The sequence below is a fragment of the Xyrauchen texanus genome, chromosome 34, assembly GCF_025860055.1.
Source record: "Xyrauchen texanus isolate HMW12.3.18 chromosome 34, RBS_HiC_50CHRs, whole genome shotgun sequence".
Classification (NCBI taxonomy): Eukaryota; Metazoa; Chordata; class Actinopteri; order Cypriniformes; family Catostomidae; genus Xyrauchen; species Xyrauchen texanus.
In genome coordinates this window covers 3,261,077-3,283,476 of record NC_068309.1, presented here as the reverse complement: position 1 = coordinate 3,283,476, position 22,400 = coordinate 3,261,077, and the positions used below count along the sequence as shown (strand labels likewise).

General features: G+C 39.4%; 2 protein-coding genes across 4 annotated transcripts in view; one reads left to right on the top strand and one right to left on the bottom strand.

Annotated features, from left to right (window-relative positions):
* add1 (adducin 1 (alpha)) overlaps positions 1-2,592 on the top strand; it is a 45,072-nt gene extending 42,480 nt beyond the window's left edge. The window contains exon 17 of the mRNA XM_052104449.1: positions 6-2,592. Within this exon, the coding sequence (XP_051960409.1) occupies positions 6-301 (296 nt within the window). The 3' untranslated portion in view covers positions 302-2,592. The remainder of the gene's footprint in view (positions 1-5) is intronic.
* A 143-nt stretch (positions 2,593-2,735) lies between these two features.
* Positions 2,736-21,553, bottom strand: LOC127627836 (E3 ubiquitin-protein ligase TRIM39-like). Of its 3 annotated transcripts, none has more exons than XM_052104429.1 (5): positions 20,972-21,553; positions 20,571-20,666; positions 17,771-18,024; positions 17,575-17,693; positions 2,736-3,299 (listed from the first exon to the last, which is right to left on the bottom strand). In XM_052104429.1, exons 1-5 carry the CDS (start codon positions 21,371-21,373, stop codon positions 2,776-2,778), a joined length of 1,395 nt encoding a protein of 464 aa, XP_051960389.1. In that variant the 5' UTR covers positions 21,374-21,553; the 3' UTR covers positions 2,736-2,775. The 3 variants fall into 3 exon arrangements, with proteins under 3 accessions (XP_051960389.1, XP_051960390.1, XP_051960388.1); XM_052104430.1 differs by lacking the exons at positions 17,575-17,693; positions 17,771-18,024; positions 20,571-20,666 and adding exons at positions 3,372-3,490; positions 3,568-3,821; positions 6,022-6,117; XM_052104428.1 differs by lacking the exons at positions 17,575-17,693; positions 17,771-18,024; positions 20,571-20,666; positions 20,972-21,553 and adding exons at positions 3,372-3,490; positions 3,568-3,821; positions 6,022-6,117; positions 13,542-13,943.
* Between the last annotated feature and the right edge of the window lie 847 nt (positions 21,554-22,400).

Sequence of the window (22,400 nt, the reverse complement as noted above, 5' to 3'; positions counted from 1 at the left end):
CACAGAGGCACAACAGGAGCAGACGTTCAAAGATGAGAGTGACGCCGCCACTTTAAGACAGACCCTCCCCGATCTGACCCCTGACGAAGCCTCCGAAGTCTTCACCCTCCCCGCAGAAGAGCCCGCCCCCGGCGAGACAGACTCCACCCCTCAGGCAGAGGGGGAGGGGCCTGTTGCCGGTGACGATGCAGCGGGAGATCATGGCAGTGATGAATCACCCAACAAATCGCCCTCAAAGAAGAAGAAAAAGTTTCGCACCCCATCGTTCCTAAAGAAAAACAAAAAGAAGAGTGAAAGCTAAAGCGGAAGAGTGCTCAGGTGTTTGGCAATACCCTCCTTTGAATAACTTTTTTTTTTTTTTATTGTGTTTGTTCACATTTAGTGTGTCTATTTGTTTTTATGAAAGGGTCAGATTGTTTTTATTCTTTTAACAGTTCTTTATTAATGCTAGCTGACTAGTAAAGTGCACTTTGCGGCAACGTGCGGCTTGTAAAGCATGAGCTCACACTCTGATGTCATCATTATATTTCCTGTATTTTATAAAGAAAAACATGAAATATCTGAACATGAATAACCACTATAATGTATTGGGAATGTATCAAATGTTACTTTAAGGAAACAATTAATTAATGGAAGAGTTACATATTCTCCTGGTGTTAAATGAAGATTGTAACACCGCTGCATGCTTCAGATTTATCAAATCATGTCTATAAACATTTAAAAATGGATGACCCAGAGTGTAACGGCTCATGTATTCATAAAATACAAAGAGTCACAACAGATCTCACCTGACCAGGATCACAAGAGTGCAAAAAACATGCTTATAATATTTGACATTGAATGACTATTAAAATAGACTTGTAGTGCTAAGAGAAGAATCTCTTGAAACTTGTCATATGTTACCCCAAAATAAAAAAGTACATTTTAGTTTACTTCAATGGTAGAAAATTAAGTTTTTTGTTTTTTTGTTTTTTGCATTGTCATTTAATTTTCATAAGAATTAAACACATTTTCCCCCAAATTCCCATTACTGTAATGAAAAGGAAATATATATATAAAAATATATATTATTGAAAGTGTTTATACATGATGGTAGTATTTATTGTACTGCCTTTAAAAAAAAAATCATTGTATTTCAGTAATGAGAATCATCATTGAAAAAAATGGGATTTACAAAACAAGCCAAAAACACAAAATCCAGATGATTTTTGGTAATGAGAATTTTTTTTTTTGGCGAATGCGCTTAATTGTCATGAAAATAATGTCACAATGTGAAAAATCCTTCTGGTCCAAAACATCTTCAGTATCTTAATGCAAAATAGTTTTTTTTCCCTTTTGACTTTGGGGTAAAATGTGACTTGGACATTTTTGTGGCATTCTCCCTAAAAATATCAGTTTCTGTAGATTTCTATGTTTGCATATGACGTTTGCTATATACCACAAAACATTCTTTTAAAACTATATGTGAGTTTAATCCTGCAGTAATATGAATTAAATGTTTGCTTTTATATGTGTGTTTTACTTTATTTTTTAGCTGTAAACTGTCATTTCGTTTATTCTTTCAAAGCAATGTCCAGTAACTTAACAATGTTGTAACAACTTTAAAATGTATCTGTGACACTATTAAACATCCTGTGTAGAATGACAGACAAAGCACTGGCTCTGTAGTCCAGGATTCATTCAGCCACTGATGAAAGTCATCGAATCATTCTGAATGACCTCACGGATCACGTTCAGATGGATGTTTAAATGCAGCGTTTCTATTGGTGAATCTCACGTAGAAGTGTCTGACTCATGTTTTACCCCAAAATAAAAATATATTTAGCATTTAAATAAATTAAACCCATTTTTTTTTTTTAGGACATGACGATTTTTATTTTTTACTACAACCTCGATTATGTCATTGCAACAATAATAACAATAAAATAATCATAAAAGCATAATGCAAGAAATCTAATTCTCAGTACTGTAACGTAATTAACATCGTGCTTTTTCATTCAAATCAGCTCAAAATCAGTACAGCAAATACTGTCAACTTTACAAATATATGTGTTTATATTTACAAACATGCTCGTCGTGAAATAATGTCACAATGCGACATCTTGTCATTTTTTTATTTTTTTATGCAAAATATTAATTATTTGATTTTAACAGATTCCTGTTTAGTTTAAAAGTAGTGGAATAACCATTTTTAATATTGATCGTGCAAAATAGCCTTTTGGCTTCAAACAGACATTTCTGGATAAATGTGAAGCACGCCGTACATCTCGGTTTAGATCGCTATAAAGTCTGAACTATATTCTGCTCGCTAACAACAACAACAACACAAGCGTTTGCTAACGGACTGCATGACATTATATGCTTCTATCTTGTGTTTGTCTTTTACACTTCTCTGTTTCTGTTCTTCTGAACTGTTGGATTGATGACATTACTCACGTGTGTTTATTTGAATCTCTTTATTTACACTTTCATACATGCAGCTTCTGTTCTGAATGATATTCTCACTTTTTCAAAGGCGATTGTATGTAATACAAATCTACAACCACAAAAAAAAAATATATATATAAATATCATGCTACTGTGTTTTGCAACCATGAATAAATCTCTTTAAAATACTTGCTTTAATTATTTGTTTTCTAATGGCGAAAAAGCAAGTGAAGGATTTAATAGATGGTTACAAAATGAATGCAACTTATTCAGACCATCTGCGCTTTAGAGACTCATTTAAGACACAGTTTAATGTCTTCTTGAATTAGTCTTTTTTTTTTTTTTTATTTAGTTGGCTGGTAAGATCAACAGAGGAGAAATGTCACAGCCAACACTGAACCATGGAAATACTCTCTCAGTAAACTTGTGTGTGAAAGTGTGTATGTGTGTGTTAGTGAGAGGATCAGAGAATGACAGTTTTCCTCTGTCACAGTCCAGCTGAACTCGGACTATCTGCAGTTTTCCTTTCACTGAGTCACGAGGTGTTTGCTCTGGAGTTTCAAATGCACCATAGACATCAGAGTTCACTACATACCCCACATACCAGAGTCCACTCCTGGAGAAAATGTCATCCTTCCTCTGAGCAGATTCTGTCATCACACCCAACATCCAGTCTGTGTTGTCTCCGACTTGAACATCCCAACAGTGAATCCCTGAGTTAAAACCCTCTGATCCCAGAACACATGCATACAAATCAAATCTCTCTGTATTATCAGGAAGCAGCTGTTTCTCTTCACTGAATCTCACACTGATCAGATCATCAGACACGATGAGATTACTGTGAGCAGTTTTGGGGTCCAAAGTCACTGGAGCTGAAGAGAGAGGACAGATACACACTCAAACACACATCAGATAACACAAATGATCGTTGTTGTATAACTCACTGTATTCAACGTTTTCCTGCATCTTCTGTATCACAGTGAACTTCAGGTTGCTCAGATGTTTTGGGACATTGATCAGAACTCCTGAAATGTTCTCTGGATCTGCTGGTATACTCTTGGCTCTGAAAAACATTCAGAGGAGTCAGTCGTGTTGATTTGGGTTCAGAACCGAGAGAGAAACGGGAAACACAATACAAACCTTCTCATTGTGCTCGTAAAGTTCTGTAGAAATGAAAGATCTTCAGCTGTCATCTGCTCCTCTACGATTCTGATTGTGTGTGAAAGAGATGAAATCTGTCTGCGGATCTTCTTAATCTTCTCCTTCATCATCTGACTCTTCTGCTCCTCTTCCTCTCTCAGTGCTGTTATTCTGGCTGCCTCTTCATCATGTAGAAACTGGTGAAGTTTCTTAAACTCCTCATTAATCTTCCGCTCAGTGTGTCGAACTTGAAACTGAAAAAATAAGTATATACAGTATCTCACAAAAGTAAGTACACCCCTCACATTTGTGTAAATATTTGATTATACCTTTTCATGTGACAACACTGAAGAAATGTCACTTTGCTACAATGTAAAGTAGTGAGTGTACAGCTTGTATAACAGTGTACATTTGCTGTCCCCTCAATATAACTCAACACACAGCCATTAATGTCTAAACCGCTGGCAACAAAAGTGAGTACACCCCTAAGTGAAAATATCCAAATTGGGACCAAAGTGTCAATATTTTGTGTGGCCACCATTATTTTCCAGCACTGCTTTAACCCTCTTGGGCACAGAGTTCACCAGAGCTTCACAGGTTGCCACTGGAGTCCTCTTCCACTCCTCCATGACGACATCACAGAGCTGGTGGATGTTAGAGACCTTGTGCTCCTCCACCTTCCGTTTGAGGATGCCCCACAGATGCTCAATAGGGTTTAGGTCTGGAGACATGCTTGGCCAGTCCATCACCTTCACCCTCAGCTTCTTTAGCAAGGCAGTGGTCGTCTTGGAAGTGTGTTTGGGGTCGATATCATGCTGGAATACTGCCCTGCGGCCCAGTCTCCGAAGGGAGGGGCTCATACTCTGCTTCAGTATGTCACAGTACATGTTGGCATTCATGGTTCCCTCAATGAACTGTAGCACCCCAGTGCCGGCAGCACTCATGCAACCCCAGACCATGAGACTCCCACCAACACACTTGTCTTTGTACTCCTCCCCTGGTTGCCGCCACACATGCTTGACACCATCTGAACCAAATAAGTTTATCTTGGTCTCATCAGACCACAGGACATGGTTCCAGTAATCCATGTCCTTAGTCTGCTTGACTTCAGCAAACTGTTTGCGGGCTTTCTTGTGCATCATCTTTAGAAGAGGCTTCCTTCTGGGACGACAGCCATGCAGACCAATTTGATGTAGTGTGTGGCATATGGAGCACCGAAGGGCTGACCCCCCCACCCCTTCAGCAATGCTGGCAGCACTCATACGTCTATTTCCCAAAGACAACCTCTGGATATGACACTGAGCACGTGCACTCAACCTCTTTGGTTGTTCTGAGTGGAACCTGTCCTGTTAAACCGCTGTATGGTCTTGGCCACCATGCTGCAGCTCAGTGTCAGGGTCTTGGCAATCTTCTTATAGCCTAGGCCATCTTTATGTAGAGCAACAATGCTTTTTTTCAGATCCTCAGAGAGTTCTTTGCCATGAGGTGCCATGTTGAACTTCCAGTGACCAGTATGAGGGAGTGTGAGAGCGATGACACCAAATCTAACACCTGCTCCCCAGTCACACCTGAGACCTTGTAACACTAACGAGTCACATGACACTGGGGAGGGAAAATGGCTAATTAGGCCCAATTTGGACATTTTCACTTAGGGGTGTACTCACTTTTGTTGCCAGCGGTTTAGACATTAATGGCTGTGTGTTGAGTTATATTGAGGGGACAGCAAATTTACACTGTTACACAAGCTGTACACTCACGACTTTACATTGTAGCAAAGTGTCATTTCTTCAGTGTTGTCACATGAAAAGGTATAATCAAATATTTACAAAAATGTGAGGGGTGTACTCACTTTTGTGAGATACTGTATATATATATGTACACACACTCACCAAGTACTTTATTAGGAAGTCATGTATATCTGCTTATTCATGCAATTATCTTATCTGCCAATCGTGTGGCAGCAGCGCATAAAATAATTCAGATACGGGTCAGGAGCTTCAGTTAATATTTACATCAAGCATCAGAATGGGAAAAAATGTGATCTCACTGATTTCGACTGTGGCATGGTTGTTGGTGCCAGATGGGCTGGTTTGAGTATTTCTGGGATTTTCACACACAACAGTCTCTAGAATTTACTCCGAATGGTGCCAAAAACAAAAAGCATCCAGTGAGCGGCAGTTCTGTGGACGGAAACGCCTTGTTGATGAGAGAGGTCAACAGAGAATGGTCAGACTGGTTCGAACTGACAGAAAGGCTACGGTAACTCAGATAACTGCTCTGTACAATTGCAGTGAACACGAGAACCATGAGGCAGATGGGCTACAACAGCAGAAGTCCACATCAGTCACTTTATTAAGACCATATGTTCCTAATAAAGTGCTCAGTGAGTGCATATCAATGCATTTGCACAATATTGACGCTATACAATCTTAAAAGACATTGTTTAATTCAAACCTTAATGTGTTCTGCAGTTTGGTCCAAATTCCTTTTAAACTGCTCAAATATTCTCAGTTTGTCCTGTAAGGGGTTCAGTGTAGTTTTGAGTTTCTCCTGAAAGACATCAACATATACAGATTTCAATGGGGGAGGGGTTATAGTGATCAAGTGTAGACATAGTGTCATCCTCGGCGACATACTCGCTCAGCAAAGGTACACCACTCTCCCGTTCCTGTTAGGGTTTCCTATTGATTCTCCCCACTCAGTGATGCACCCACTGAGAATCATGTTGAAAGATCCCTAGTTATTGGCAATTCTATTGTAAGGAATATGGAAATAGAGACTCCAGCCAACTATTGTTAAATGCTTTTCAGTGCCAGAGCATCTGAAATCAAATCAAATTTAAAAGTGCTGGCTAATGCTAAACGCAGATATTCTAAAATTGTTATTCATGTCGGCACTAACGACGTCCGGCTTTGCCAGTCGGAGATCACTAAAGATAATGTTAAAGAGGTGTGTGAATTTGCAAAAACTATGTCAGACACAGTTATATGCTCTGGTCCCCTCCCTGAACATCGTGATGATAAGGTTTATAGTAGATTAGTGTCAATGAATGGCTGGATGTCTGAGTGGTTCATGAAGAATAAAATAGGATTTATAGACAATTGGAAGAGTTTTTGGGGTAGACCTGACCTGCTAAAGAGAGACTGACTCCATCCCTCCAGGGAAGGTGCCACACTCCTCTCTAGTCATTTGGATCATTATCTTAATAATGATAGTATTTGACTAACTGGGGCCAAGGTCAAGAAGCAGACAGACTGGTTAATCCGAACGTCTGCTAGCTGACTTGAGACGTCACACATGTCACTTAAACTGCAACACAGAGAGACGGTCTCACCTAGATATCTCATAGAGACTGTATCTGGTCCCCCGAACTACCAAACACAATACCCTCACTAAATCATCCAAAAAAGGTTTTATTAAGGTCAAACTTGAACAGAACAAACAAATTAAAGATAAACGTCATATAAATGTAGGGCTACTAAACATTAGATCTCTTTCTACCAAAGCACTAATTGTTAATTAAATGATTACAGATCATAGATTGGATGCGCTCTGTTTGACTGAAACCTGCTTAAACCGGATGAATATATTAGATTAAATGAATCTACTCCCCCAGGTTATTGTTATAAACATGAGCCTCGTCTGAAGGGTCGAGGAGGAGGTGTTGCTACAATTTACAGTGAAGTTTTTGGTGTTACTCAGAGGACAGGATATAAATGTAAGTCTTTTGAACTAATAATGCTTAATGTGACACCGTCAGATATAGATATAAATAATTAAAAAAACAATGTTGTCTTTTACCCTTGCTACAGTATATAGATCACCTGGGCCATATTCTGATTTCCTTGGTGAATTTGCACATTTATCAGATCTTGTAGTTACTGTAGATAGAGCTTTAATTGTTGGTGGCTTCAACATTCACATAGATAGTGAAAATGACACAGTGGGATTAGCATTTCTCGATATTCTCAACTCTCTTGGAGTCAGACAAAATGTAACAGGACCAACTCATCGCCATAATCATACGCTAGATTTAATTCTGTCATATGGAGTTGATGTTGATAATATAGAAATTCTGCAGCAGAGCGATGACATCACGGATCATTACCACGTCTCTTGTATGCTGCGATTTGCTAATGTTACTCAATCTACACCACGCTATCGTTCAGGTAGAACTATTCTTTCGACCACTAAAGATAGCTTGACTAATACTCTTGCAGAATTGTCTGACATACTCAGTAAGCCATAGAAGAACTTGATGTAATAACAGAAAATATAAATACAGTATTCTCTAGCACTCTTGATAGTGTCGGTGTTGCTTAAAGAAGATGAAAGAAATAAGCCCTGCACCATGGTACAATGATCGCACTCATGCTCTCAAGAGAGCAGCTTGGAAAAATACAAAATTAGAAGTATTTCGTTGTGCATGGAAGGATAGTGTCTGTAGCTGGGTCAAAGACGAGACGTCACCATTTTGGTGTCCGCATCAAATAAACTGTACAAAAGTGATTTTACATAAAAAAAAAACATATTAAATGCAAGTAAAGTGTCTACTCTCATGTTTCAAATAACTTTTGTGGAAATGCAATGACAAAATATGAGTTAAATAATGCTCCAAAGTGTAAAATTGTCATTCAGCGTAATGGTCTGGACTATGATTTTACTAATACATTTTTAAATAAAAGTATAAAATACCATGTTAAAAAAAATATTTGCTTCCCTTGGCATGTTCACATAAGTGTTGACTGTATTATAGTAAAAGGACTGTGTGTTATTTTTTTTCGTTAAGTATTGAAATAACTAGGGGACTTTTGTCCCGAATATGCAGTTTGTCAGAGGTCATTCAGTGTAACAGGATCAGGAAGCCATTTTGAAATTAAACAAACAACCAATAGTCATCAAGCAGTCTGTGACATCATCAAAGCCCCCCCTGAAGACTGTGTGCTGCTCCAGCAAGGTAAGTTTATTGCTCTTAAATATTTGATAATTTCACCTTTTCATAGTGTGGTAATTTGAGTTAAAAAAAACACATGTCATTCAGTGAAATGCCAAAAACACTTTTATTGTTAGTTTTTTTGAAAAATAAGTAGATGTTGTGAATAATTATGATTAACCGTTCTGGTCAAGTTCACTGTTTGATATAGCTGGCTAGTTGTTAGCCTGCAATATTGGCTTAAGTAGAAGTTTCGTCATTCAGGGTAATGTTTTGTCATTCGGTGTAATGCAAATTGTCTGTTACACCACAGTGTCATCCATTACACTGAATGACAGTGTCACTGTTTAGATAACATTTTTAGCATTTTATTTATATTTCAGATAAATGAGGGATATTTAGCACTAAAAAAAATATATTAAACTTTATAAATTGTAATGTTTTAACCTATACCACAAGTTCAAGAGAGGCCACTGAGCTGATTCTCCACCCATAATACCAATTTAATTTACAATTTAATAGTAATTTATGTTGCCAACAGAAAGTATTTTTAATGAATAACACGGTTTATATCTGTCAGTAATTGTGTCAATAATTGCATGGAATCTGTATTTCAGCTACCAGAGAAGAAAGCAAGCTGTCTTGGCTGCAAATCCTGATCACCCATCAATCAGGAATTTATCAGATGCTGCAGCTGAGAAGAGGCGAAAGCAATGGCAGAAAAATCAAAGAAAACACAGGGCAGAAGCAAAACGTATAAGGGCAGTTCTGGATCTTACACCAGATTCCTTTGAAGAGCCTCCTGAGGAAAATATTGAAAGACCCTTTCCTGCAGAACCCACTCAACAGCCTCAGTCTCTGCCAGAACCACCACTGGCGTTTTCCACCCCAAAAGAGAATAAAGAAAAGCTGTCTAACAGGTGCAAAATACTGAAAAAGCAAAATTTGAAATTGAGGAAACAGCTCTTCCAATTGAAGAAACAACTAGCCCAAGCTCAAAAAAATAAAGAAAAGTTAAGGAAGGAGTTACAAAGGTCTAAGACACAAAGCAGGGCGAAAATGGCCAGTAAGAGGAAAGGGTATTTGAAGGAAAAGTCAGCACGACGAGAAAAGGTCCATTCTTTTCTCAGCAGAGATGAGAACAGCCGACAGCTGTCTGGTAAGAAAGATACTGTAACGAAAAACAAAACTAAACTTCAGAGACGCATCCTCGCCAAGACACTGAAAGAACTCCATGGAGAGTATAACTCAGAGGTGGCCAGAGAGGACTCCTTATCCTACAGACAGTTCTTACGGTTAAGGCCATTTCATATCACTGAGCCAAAAGCAAATGATCGGAACACATGTGCTTGTATAGATCATGAGAATGTTAAACTTCTGGTCGAAAAACTCAAGCAAAAGGGGTTGCTTAAAACGTCAAGCACTTCTGAACTAATAGCAGCCATCGTCTGTGACCCCCGCCAAAGAAACTGCATGTACCGTGTATGTGCCAAGTGCTGCTATAATGAGATTGAGGCTGATGTGCCTGAAGAACCTGTAAATATTATGTGGCAACAGTGGGAAAGACAGAAGACTGTAGAAGGGGATAAGCCATTCACCAACATTGTGAAGAAGACAAATAATGGGACCTGGGATGATCTTCTGAAAGTCTTTAATAGTAAGCTTGACTCTCTAGTAAGACACCAGTATAATTGGCTCCACCAGGCAGAACAGTGTAGAAGTCTAAAAGAGACCCTGTCTGAGGAAGAGGCTGTACTCACATGGACTTTTCAGAAAACTATGCCTGCAAATTGGCCACTGAAGTGCAGGCATTTCATTTTGGTGGCAACCGAAGACAGGCTACCATTCACACAAGTGTAGCATACACATCTAAGAGTCACCAGTCCTACGTTACAATTTCAAATTCTTTGCGTCATGATGGGCGTGCTATCTGGGCTCACCTCAAACCAGTACTGGAGAATTTGAGGGAAGAAAATCCTTCAATCACCACACTACACTGCATGAGTTATGGCCCAGTAACCCAGTACAGAAATCGCAAGAATTTTTACCTGATGAGCACAGTTCCTTTTCTCTTTGGTTTCAAAAAGTGACATGGAACTTCTCAGAGAAAAGTCATGGCAAAGGGGCACCAGATGGAGTGGGTGGTGCTGCCAAGAGATGTGCTGATGAGTTTGTACGAAAGGGACGAGACATACAGGACCCAAAAGATCTCTTCAATGTCCTTCAAGACACAGCATCAAGCATCAAATACTTTTGGATTGATGAGACTGAGGTAAACCGATATGACGAAGCTGTTCCAAATGAGTTGCCACTTGTGAAGGGCACTTTAAAAATCCACCAAATTGTGGCAGACAAGCCTGGGAAGATCCAGCATCGGGAGTTATCCTGTTTCTGCTACAGAATCAATGCTACTTGTGAATGTGGACCATCAGTACAGATCCACTTCCAAACCCTCCAAGAGGTCAGTGGAACAAATACAGAAGCCTCTGTGACATTGGAACCTGATGATGACTTATCTGGCAAATTTGTGGTGGTCCTCTATGATGGCCAGCCCTTTGTTGGGCAGGTTTTGAGGGCTGAAGGTGATGAATTAGAGGTTAACTGCATGCATCAAAGTGGAGCTGGAAAGAATGCATTTGTGTGGCCTGAGACACCAGACAAACTATTTTACTTCACATCTGATGTGAAAGCAATAGTGTCTGAACCTGAGCCATTAACCCTGAGGAAGTCCAAACTCACTACAGCAGACTGGGAGAAATGTATTGAGTAGACAGGTGTGTGTGTCTCTCTCTCTCATTAATGAAATAATTAAGGGGTGGGTGTGTGTGTGTGTGTGTGTTTGTTTGTTTGTTCTTCAAGTTCCAAGTTCTCAATGAAATGAGGGATATTGATTATATTGCCACCAGTTTGTTTCAAAATTGTTAAGGTGTGTGTGTGTGTGTGTTTGTCCTTCATGTTCCAAGTTCTCAATGAAATAAGAGATATTGATTATACAGTATTACCACCAATATAATTGTTAATTTTTAGAGTTGTAATAACTTGTAATTTCATACAACTTGTAAGTTAATTTTTACGAATATGATATGCATTGTGGAATAAAAAGTTTATTCGTTTCAGCATCTGCTTCTGTGATTTGCTCAGGAATTTAATGATACAGAATAATATTTTAAAACATTGCAATAATAGAAACAATGACAATATTTTCTCAATTTTTTTCAAAATGTCATTCAGCGTAACAAACCATGGTCATTCGGTGTAACAGATATATTTATGTAAAAATGAAACAATATACTTATTCTGAGCTGTAATTATTAAAATATGTAAAATAATATGTGCCCCTACTAAATTTTATTAGGTTTTAATTGATTTTCACTTCCTTACAAAAATTTATTGCTGACAAATGGGTAAAACCTAATGGTTTAAAGGATATTGGCGAAGTATCAAGGTTTGAAATGACAAATAATTAGTATTTGGGGGCTGCACTGTGATCTTTAAATAGAGTCCTGTAATATGTCATCAAATAATAGTTTTTCTAAAAATGTCTGATAAGATTTTTTGCATAAAAATATTGTTACACTGAATGACATTTTACTGGGTGTCTTCAGTAAAATCACAGTAAAATGTATGGTAGTAATTATTTTTGCTCAGAAAAATATAAAGTTAAACAAGACATATTCTAATGTATGTGAAAAAGACTAAATTTAAAGCTCTTTTACACTTTAATTTTTTTGATGCTTGAAACCCCCTTTTCGTCTTTGACCCAGCTACAGACAGGCACTAAAAGCTGCCGGGTCAGCATATTTTTGTAAAATCATAGAAAATAACCAGAACAATCCTAGATGTTTATTCAATACTGTGGCTAAATTGGTTAAAAAAGCCTCAACAGAACCAGATATTCTTCATGATGACTTCAAGAAGTTCTTTACTGATAAAATTGTTTATACAACTATTTATAGGTGAAGTAAAATTATTTAACATGTTTGTATTAATGATTGAACTTTATAACAGCCAATCAAGTTTAAGTGAGATCAGAAAGCACATCACAGTAAGATGTTAGATCCCACTGATGAACAGCTAAACCAGCCTGCACTGGGTGGTCTCCCCGCCTAGTCATTTGACAGGTTTTAAAGGGGTTTTGGGCACTTTTTATCTGGTCTTATGACAAATCTGCTGAACACCAGTTTGTTCAGGCTGGATACATTTATTGATTTATTATACTTTTAAAGAAACAATTATTTGGTAAAAGTAATAATGCAAATAATAATGATACAAACATCTTTGTTTACTGTCCATTATGTTTTTTTATATACATAATAGCAAAGTACATTCATTGATATACTATAAGAATAATAGGCTTTAGCTTACTACTTTATATAAAATCCATAATCTAGCTATTTCTTTGTCATTGTACATTATATATACTCTATATCAGGGGTGCCCAATACGTCGATCGCAAAGGCAATGCTGGTAGATCGCACAATATTTAAACGCACTTTCGTTAAATTTTAATAAAAATAAATATAATATCTTTCCTTCTTTTAGTTTCTGTCTGACTTGCACTTGACGAGTAAATATTGACCAGGCGAGGTTTTGTTTATTCAGTTGCCATGACAACTAGGTTTGCGCATACGCAAACGCGTCCTTGGAAGGCGCGTATGCGCAAACCTAGTTGTCATGGCAACTGAATAAACAAAACTCGCCTGGTCAATATTACTCGTCATCAGAATAAGGTAAATGACCTGACTATTGTAAACTATTGTGCTGTTGGTGTTTTGGGTTTAGTGTTAAAACTGAATGATATCAACATTGAACATTATTATATATTTTTTTATTAATTACAAGATGAATTCCATGTAGGGATACATGCAGTAGTCCCAACAAGCATTTTTTTATTTTAAATGAAACTGTGTTTTTTTTAGTTGGTAGATCTTATCGAGTTGGTCATTTAAAAGTAGATCATCACACAAAAAGTGTGGACACCCCTGCTCTATATAAATGAAGTTTTGATGAAATGTTTTGAATATAATTTAAAGTATCTGACCTTGTTGTCCATGACAGCTTCATCTACAGGACAGAATTTGTGATTTGTGTGTGTTCTAGAATCTCGACACACCAAACACACCGGCTGTTGATCATCGAGACAGAAGAGTTTGAGTTTCTCCTTGTGAAGATTACAGATCGCTTCAGATCCTGGTGAAGGTCTTTGACTTCTGTCCCGTAAGAAGGTCTCACACAGGTTCTTCAAAACCAAATTTACTGGAGGAAGGTCCTTTGAATATCTTCTTCTGCAAACTGGACATACTTTAGATCCTTTAATTTCCCAAAAGCTCTTAATACATTCTTCACACACACTGTGACTACAGGACAGGACAACAGGATTTTTAAAAATGCCACAGCACACAGGACAAGAGAAATCCTCCTCAGTAAAAGATCTGGACGCCATTTTCTAAGTTACATATGAAAATCCACATTCAAAGTTGACTGAAGTAGTAAATCATAAAGTCTTCAAAAGCTTCAAATCAACAGTAAATACTCCCAAAAAGACAGAAATATTAATAATTATCACCAAATGATATAAAGATCTTCCATCGACAGAGCTTCAGATCAAATGTGAACTATAACTGCAGATTTACAGGTGTGTCTATTCAAGTTCAAAGTTCAATGTTTTATTTTGTCACATGCACAATGATCAACTTTATTACAAAGGCAGTGAAATGTCTAGATGATTGCTAATGTACTGAATTAGCGCCATTCTTTTTTTATGATACTGTCAATGTACATGTGTAGCTTCACATCTCCATCGGTTTCCACCATTCCAGCTAGCAACCACTCTAGTTCACCTGCATTCTAATCAGTATCACCTGTCTTACATTTACATTGATGCATTTGACAGACACTTTTATCCAAAGCGACTTACAGTGCACTTATTACAGGGACAATCCCCCCGGAGCAACCTGGATTTAAGTGTCTTACTCAAGGACACAATGGTGGTGACTGTGGGGCTCGAACCAGCAACCTTCTGATTAACAGTTATGTGCTTTAGCCCACTACGCCAACACCACCACATCTTGCATCAAGTAATCAAGAACCATACATGTGTGTGTGTGTGTGTGTGTGTATATATATCAAAAACTTTATTACAGACTCAAGGTCCAAATCTTACCCACAACAATACATGAATATACCATAACACACATGCATACATACCTACACTTAAAAACGAACAAAACAAAACAAAATAATAATAGAGAGTCATTGTTCTACCAACAGACAGTTATACCAGTGCTTCCACATACGAGATTGGTAGCGTGTAGTACTTAGCCGTATGTTAGTTAAGCCCATTATTATTTCATTTTGTGACCCATTAAGCCGGCACATGAATTTAAACATTAAGTTTCTTAAAACAGCATGAAAGGTCCTCACTCTTGCAGCCACAAACATCTCACTTGCACTACACCATCTTGGTCTTGTGAGTAACATTCTCATTGTGTCGTTATATGCTACCTTCAGTTTTAAAAGACTTGTCTTTCTATAATATGACCACAAGTGAGCAGTATAGAACGGTGTGCAATATGCTTTAAAAAGAAATATCTTTACACCAACCGTACATGCCCTAAATTTACGTAAGAGAATATTGGCTTGTGCATACATCATACGACATTGCCTGTAGATATCTTCATCATCTGTCATTCTATCAGTGATAAAATGACCAAGGTATTTCACCTTATCACAGACACTAAGCTGATTGTTAGCCAATTTAAAATCAGGGTAGTTCAAACATTTATCCTCTTTAGTTCTACAGATCATGACGACACTCTTATTGGCGTTATATTTGATATCATGTTCCACACCATATGCCGAACAAATTTTAAGTAGCTGCTGTAATCCAGCACTACTTGGACTAAAAATCACAAGGTCATCTGCATACATCATATGGTTCACTATTGAATTACCAATCATGCACCCAGTATTACAGGCCCTCAACTGCCTAGACAGATCATCCATATAGAGATTAAAGAGAGTAGGTGACAAAATACCCCCTTGTCTGACTCCATTGCCAACCCCAAATAAAGCTGAGACACTATTGCCCCATTTCACTTGCATAGTCTGGTGGGCATACCAGTAAGCCAAAATTCTCACAATATACTTGGGCACCCCTCTTTGCCCTAATTTGTTAAACAATTTACCATGATTTATACGATCAAATGCTTTAGAAGCATCAATAAAACACATAAGAACTGATGAGTTTTTATCTCTATATTTGTTCACAATTTCCTTCAGAGCATATATACACACAAGTCAGTGCCATGTTTAGCTTTAAACCCAAACTGGTTATCTGTGGTGTTAATAAATTCATTTAATCTGTCCAACAGAATTCTTTCTAGCACCTTTGATAATATGCTCGCTAAAGCTATAGGCCTGTAGTTATCTAAACTACCTACCTTCCCAGCTTTGTCCTTAATTACTGGAACTAATAGAACAGCCAACATTGAGTCTGGCAATACACCGTGTATCATAAAAACAGTAAAGCAAATGGCAAGCAAAGGAGCTATTCTTATACTGGCATTTTTAAGATGTTCAGCAGAAATACAATCCAATCCACTAGCTTTGTTATCAGAAAGCTTATGTATGCCTTGGTGTACCTCATGTGACATAATCACCATTGATTCCAATGAAGTATTACTCTCAATGTGTTCTCCTTTATACAAATCGGCGTGAATACATATATATATATACTCACCTATTCCCCTCAGGCTTTGTCTCAGCTCATCTGGACCACTCTGTTCTCTCCTCTGTGTTTGAGCATCTATATTAATCCTCGTATATATCCTCATTGTTAATCTCGATTCTCTCCATTTGACAAGTGTCTAATTGTATTATTCTCTTTTGTTAAGCGAATAAACACTGCGCTTGATCTTCATTTCTGCTCTGTGATTGTGACCAAACTATGGATCAAGTATAACCTGATCGGTTTTAAAAATTCTCGACGGTCAGGGGCAAATTCTCCAGTGCCACGAGGGCATGTTGTGTCAGATTCAGCGCAATCTGGACACCATAATAAAAGCGCTTCCTACTTCATCTTCATCAGTGCCCAGTGGACAGTCAGCCCCGAACATTTCAAACATGCATCTTATTTTAAGCCTCTGAACGTTCTCCTTTTTCCAGACAACCGTACAATATGAAATGCAATTCGACAACCACTTTTTTCATGGTACTGTTTATTTGGCAGTCATGGCAAAAACTCTTTAAAAGCATCCATGATTTGATGATTTTTTTGTTGTATAAAATTGTCAAGCATTTACTACTGATGCTTGTAATCAAGTTAAATGTAGCTTATTATTATCATTATTACCCATAATATACAGTAGTATCTGTCATAATAGTAATGAATTAATAACACATGTTAACAGACACCGTATGAAGATGTAAATCACATGATTTCCCTGGTCTCATACGCACTTACATCTTAGTGTTTTTAAATATGGAGTTCTCAGGTAAGATCAAGAGAGGAGATATTTTACAGCTAGCACCAAACAATGGAAATACTCTCTCAGTAAACTTGTGTGTGAAAGTGTGTATGTGTGTGTTAGTGAGAGGATCAGAGAATGACAGTTTTCCTCTGTCACAGTCCAGATGAACTCGGACTATCTGCAGTTTCTCTGGCACTGAGAGGAGAAGATGTTGCTGTGGTGTTTTGAATGCACCATAGACCCCACCGTTAAACCCAACAAACCAGAGACCACTCCTGGACAATATGTTATTCTTCCTCTCAGCAGATTCTGTCATCACACCCAGCCACCAGCCTGTGTGGTCGCCGACTTGAACATCCCAACAGTGAATCCCTGAGTTAAAACCCTCTGATCCCAGAACACATGTATACCTATCAAATCTCTCAGTATTATCAGGAAGCAGCTGTTTCTCTTCACTGACTCTCACACTGATCAGATCATCAGACACAGTAAGTTTACAGTCAGCAGTGTTTGGGTCCAAAGTCACTGGAGCTGAAGAGAGAGGACAGATACACACTCAAACACACATCAGATAACACAAATGATCGTTGTTGTATAACTCACTGTATTCAACGTTTTCCTGCATCTTCTGTATCACAGTGAACTTCAGGTTGCTCAGATGTTTTGGGACATTGATCAGAACTCCTGAAATGTTCTCTGGATCTGCTGGTGTAAACTGGGCTCTGAAAAACATTCAGAGGAGTCAGTCGTGTTGATTTGGGTTCAGAACCGAGAGAGAAACAGGAAACACAATACAAACCTTCTCATTGTGCTCGTAAAGTTCTGTAGAAATGAAAGATCTTCAGCTGTCATCTGCTCCTCTATGATTCTGATTGTGTGTGAAAGAGATGAAATCTCTCTGCAGATCTTCTTAATCTTCTCCTTCATCCTCTGACTCTTCTGCTCCTCTTCCTCTCTCAGTGCTGTTATTCTGGCTGCCTCTTCATCATGTAGAAACTGGTGAAGTTTCTTAAACGCCTCATTAATCTTCCTTTCTGTGTGTCGAACTTGAAACTGAAACAAAATACATTTTTGAGAAATATATTTACAGTGTATATATATGTAAACTCACTGAGCACTTTATTAGGAAGTCTGTATATCGTCTCGGCTACTGTTGAAACCTCCGTTCCCTAATGGAGGAAACAAGATGTTGTGTTGATGTAGTGACACTAGGGGTCACTATTGAGAGCCCCAAAACACATCATATGAGGCCAAAGGCCAATGAGAATTGGCGATTGGAATTTGCATGCCACTTCCTTGGACAAATGTACATAAAAGGGAGCTGGAATGCAAAGTTGATTCAGGTTTTGTGCTGAGGAGCCGAGACAAGGTCCCGGACATTACAGCGGGTAGTACAGCCTGTGGCAAGAGGGACACAACATCTCGTTCCCTCCATCAGGGAATGGAGGTTACGACAGTAACCAAGACGTTCCCCTTCTGTCACTCACTCGACTTTGTGTCGATGTAGTGACACGAGGGTTCCCTATATGAAACGCCACAATGGCTGAACTGTGTTACATGAACTACCAGTGCAAGTGTAAGCAGGCTACTGTGAGCATCGGAAGCATTGTAGCCTTCCCAGTAGGACCATGGAGAGGTACCATTAGGGAAAGAGGCACGGCCTAGGAGGGTTCAGCCTAAAGGGACTTACCTTGAACTGCATCGTGGTGCGCTGCTATAGCAGCTACGTACACCTTCAGGGTGGATGGGGACAGCCGCCCCTCCAGGTCCTCTTGTAGGAAGGAAAGCACTGACCTGACTGCGCATCTCTGGGGGTCTTCGCTAAGTGGCTTCACCACATAGCGAACACATGCCACTTCAGGGAATACAGCTGCCTTGTGGAAGGAGCCCTGGCTTGAGTGATCGTGTTAACCACTGCGGGCGGTAGACCATTTAAATCTTCCGCGTCCCATCCAGGGACCAGACGTGAAGGTTCCAGAAGTCTGGGCATGGGTGCCAGATGGTGCCCCGTCCCTGAGAAAGAAGGTCCTTCCTCAGGAGAATTTGCCTGGGAGGTGCTGTCGTGAGGAGCGTGAGGTCCGAGAACCAAGTCTGGGTTGGCCAATAGGGCTCACAAGGGTGACTTGTTCCATGTCCTCCCTGACCTCGCATAGGATCTGTGCATGTAGTCTCACATGGGGGAACGCATATTTGCACAGCCCCCGGGGCCAACTGTGTGCCAGCTCGTCTGTGCCAAGGGGGGCTCCCGTCAGAGCATACCAGAGCTGTCAGAGGGAGGTTTCCCAGGAGGCGAACAGGTCTAGCTGTGCTCTGCCAAATTGACTCCAAATCATCTGTAAACTGCCTTGGTTGAAGCCAATGCTGTAGCGATCTCATATGCATCAACCCGAGTGGCGAGACTGCCGCTGAGGATGCCAAAGAATTTCAGTGGGACCACCATTCTCCGCCTGGATAAGTTCTGGCAGTTCAGCACTGACTGTGCATGTTTGCTTGTGAAGCAAGCTGACATTGAGACTGACTCTAACTCCATGCCGAGAAAAGAGATGCTCTGAACTGGGGAGAGCTTGCTCTTTTCCCAGTTGACCCGAAGCGCTAAACGGCTGAGGTGCGTGAGCACCAGGTCCCTGTGTGCACAAAGTAACTCTCGAGAGTGCGTTATACTCAGCCAGTCATCAAGGTAATTGAGTATGAGAATGCCCTCTTCCCTTAACGGGGAAAGGGCTGCCTCTGCGACAATTGTGAAAATGCTAGGGCACAGACTGAAGGGGAGGACCTTGTACTGATATGCCCGACCGCCAAACACGAACCGTAGGAATGTAAAATCGAAACTTGAAAGTATGCATCTTTCAGGTCTACTACCACGAACCAATCTTGATGCCGGATGCATGTCAATATGTGCTTCTGTGTCAGCATCTTGAACGGGAGTCTGTACAAGGCCCGGTTCAGAACTCACAGGTCCAGGATTGGCCGCAACCCACCACCCTTCTTCGGAACGATGAAGTAAGGACTGTAAAACCCTTGCTTCACCTCAGCTGGAGGGACAGGCTCTATCGCGCCCTTCTGCACCGCCGTGAAGTGAATGCCACGGAACCGGGGCGGTCGCCTGGTGAATTTAATTGCACAGCAGATTCGGATGGTTCTGCCCAACCAGCGCGACGGGAAATTTTTTTATCTCATTGATTTCGACTATGGTTGTTGGTGCAAGATGGGCTGGTTTCAGTATTTCTGTAACTGTTGATCTCCTGGGATTTTCACACACAACAGTCTCTAGAATTTACTCTAAATGGTGCCAAAAAGTGAGTGGCATCCAGTGAGCGGCAGTTCTGTGGACAGAAACACTTTGTTGATGAGAGAAGTCAACGGAGAATGGTCAGACTGGTCCGAACTGACAGAAAGGCTACGGTAACTCAGATAACCGCTCTGTACAATTGCAGTGAACATGAGAACCATGAGGCAGATGGGCTACAACAGCAGATGTCCACATCAGTCACTTTAGTAAGACCATTTATGTTCCTAATAAAGTGCTCAGTGAGTGCATATCAATGCATTTACACAATATTGATGCTGTACAATCTTAAAAGACATTGTTTAATTCAAACCTTAATGTGTTCTGCAGTTTGGTCCAAATTCCTTTTAATCTCCTCAAATATTCTCAGTTTGTCCTGTAAGGGGTTCAGTGTAGTTTTGAGTTTCTCCTGAAAGACATCAACATATACAGATTTCAATGGGGGAGGGGTTATAGTGATCAAGAGTAGACATAGTGTCAATAGCTACAGGGCAAAATTTTCTTTTGAGACCGTAAATTGAGACCAAATTAAGATAATACTTGTTGCACCCTTTTCTGAAGTGTTTATTTTGAGTATTTAATTAGAATATCATCAATCATGTTTGGCATTTTATAATACATTTATTGATTTATTATGCTTTTAAATACCGATTATTTGGTAAAAGTAATAATAGTTTTGATGAAATGTTTTGAATATCATTTAAAGTATCTGACCTTGTTGTCCATGACAGCTTCATCTACAGGACAGAATTTGTGATTTGTGTGTGCTCTAGAATCTCGACACACCAAACACACCGGCTGTTGATCATCGAGACAGAAGAGTTTGAGTTTCTCCTTGTGAAGATTACAGATCGTTTCAGATCCTGGTGAAGGTCTTTGACTTCTGTCCCGTAAGAAGGTCTCACACAGGTTCTTCAAAACCAAATTTACTGGAGGAAAGTCCTTTGAATGTCTTCTTCTGCAAACTGGACATACTTTAGATCCTTTAATTTCCCAAAACCTCTTAATACATTCTTCACACACACTGTGACTACAGGACAGGACAACAGGATTTTTAAAAATGCCACAGCACACAGGACAAGAGAAATCCTCCTCAGTAAAAGATCTGGACGCCATTTTCTAAGTTACATATGAAAATCCACCTTCAAAGTTGACTGAAGTAGTAAATCATAAAGTCTTCAAAAACCTTCAAATCAACAGTAAATACTCCCAAAAACGGTGTATCAGAAATATTAATAATTATCACCAAATTATATAAAGATCTTCCATCGACAGAGCTTCAGATCAAATGTGAACTATAACTGCAGATTTACAGGTGTGTCTATTCAAGTTCAAAGTTCAATGTTTTATTTGTCACATCAAGTCAAGTCAAGTGGTTTTTATTGTTGTTTCAACCATATACAGTTATTACAGTAAACAGCGAAATGAGACAACATTCCTCCAGGACCATGGTGCTGCATAAAACAGCATAGGACAAACCCAGAACCACATGAGACTACACAGATTAAAATAAAATACCTATATAAAGTGCACGTGCAAATGTGTGCAAAAAGTACGGGACAGTACAATAAATTACTAACAATGAACAGGACAATAGACACAGTAGAGACAGTGCAGCGCTGACCAGTGCACAGTAGTGCATAAAGATGACAGTTTCTAAAAATGCCAAACGTAAACATAACATACTATGAGATAGTGTTCTATGGACATAACAGTTATTGATGTAGCAGCCAATAATTATACTGCAATAATTAAAGTGCAACTCAGGACGTGTGTGTGTGTGTCAAACCAGTCTCTGAGTATTGACGAGTCTGATAGCTTGAGGGAAGATGCTGTTACACAGTCTGGCCGTGAGGGACCGAATGCTTCGGTACCTCTTGCCAGACGGCAGGAGGGTGAATAGTTTGTGTGATGGGTGTGTGGGGTCGTCCACAATGCTGGTTGCTTTGCGGATGCAGTGTTTTTTGTAAATGTCTTTGATGGAGGGAAGAGAGACCCCGATAATCTTCTCAGCTGTCCTCACTATCCTCTGCAGGGCTTTGCGGTCCAAAATGGTACAAGTCCCAAACCAGGCAGTGATGCATCTGCTCCGGATGCTCTCAATAGTCCCTCTATAGAATGTAGTGTGGATGTGGGGTGGGAG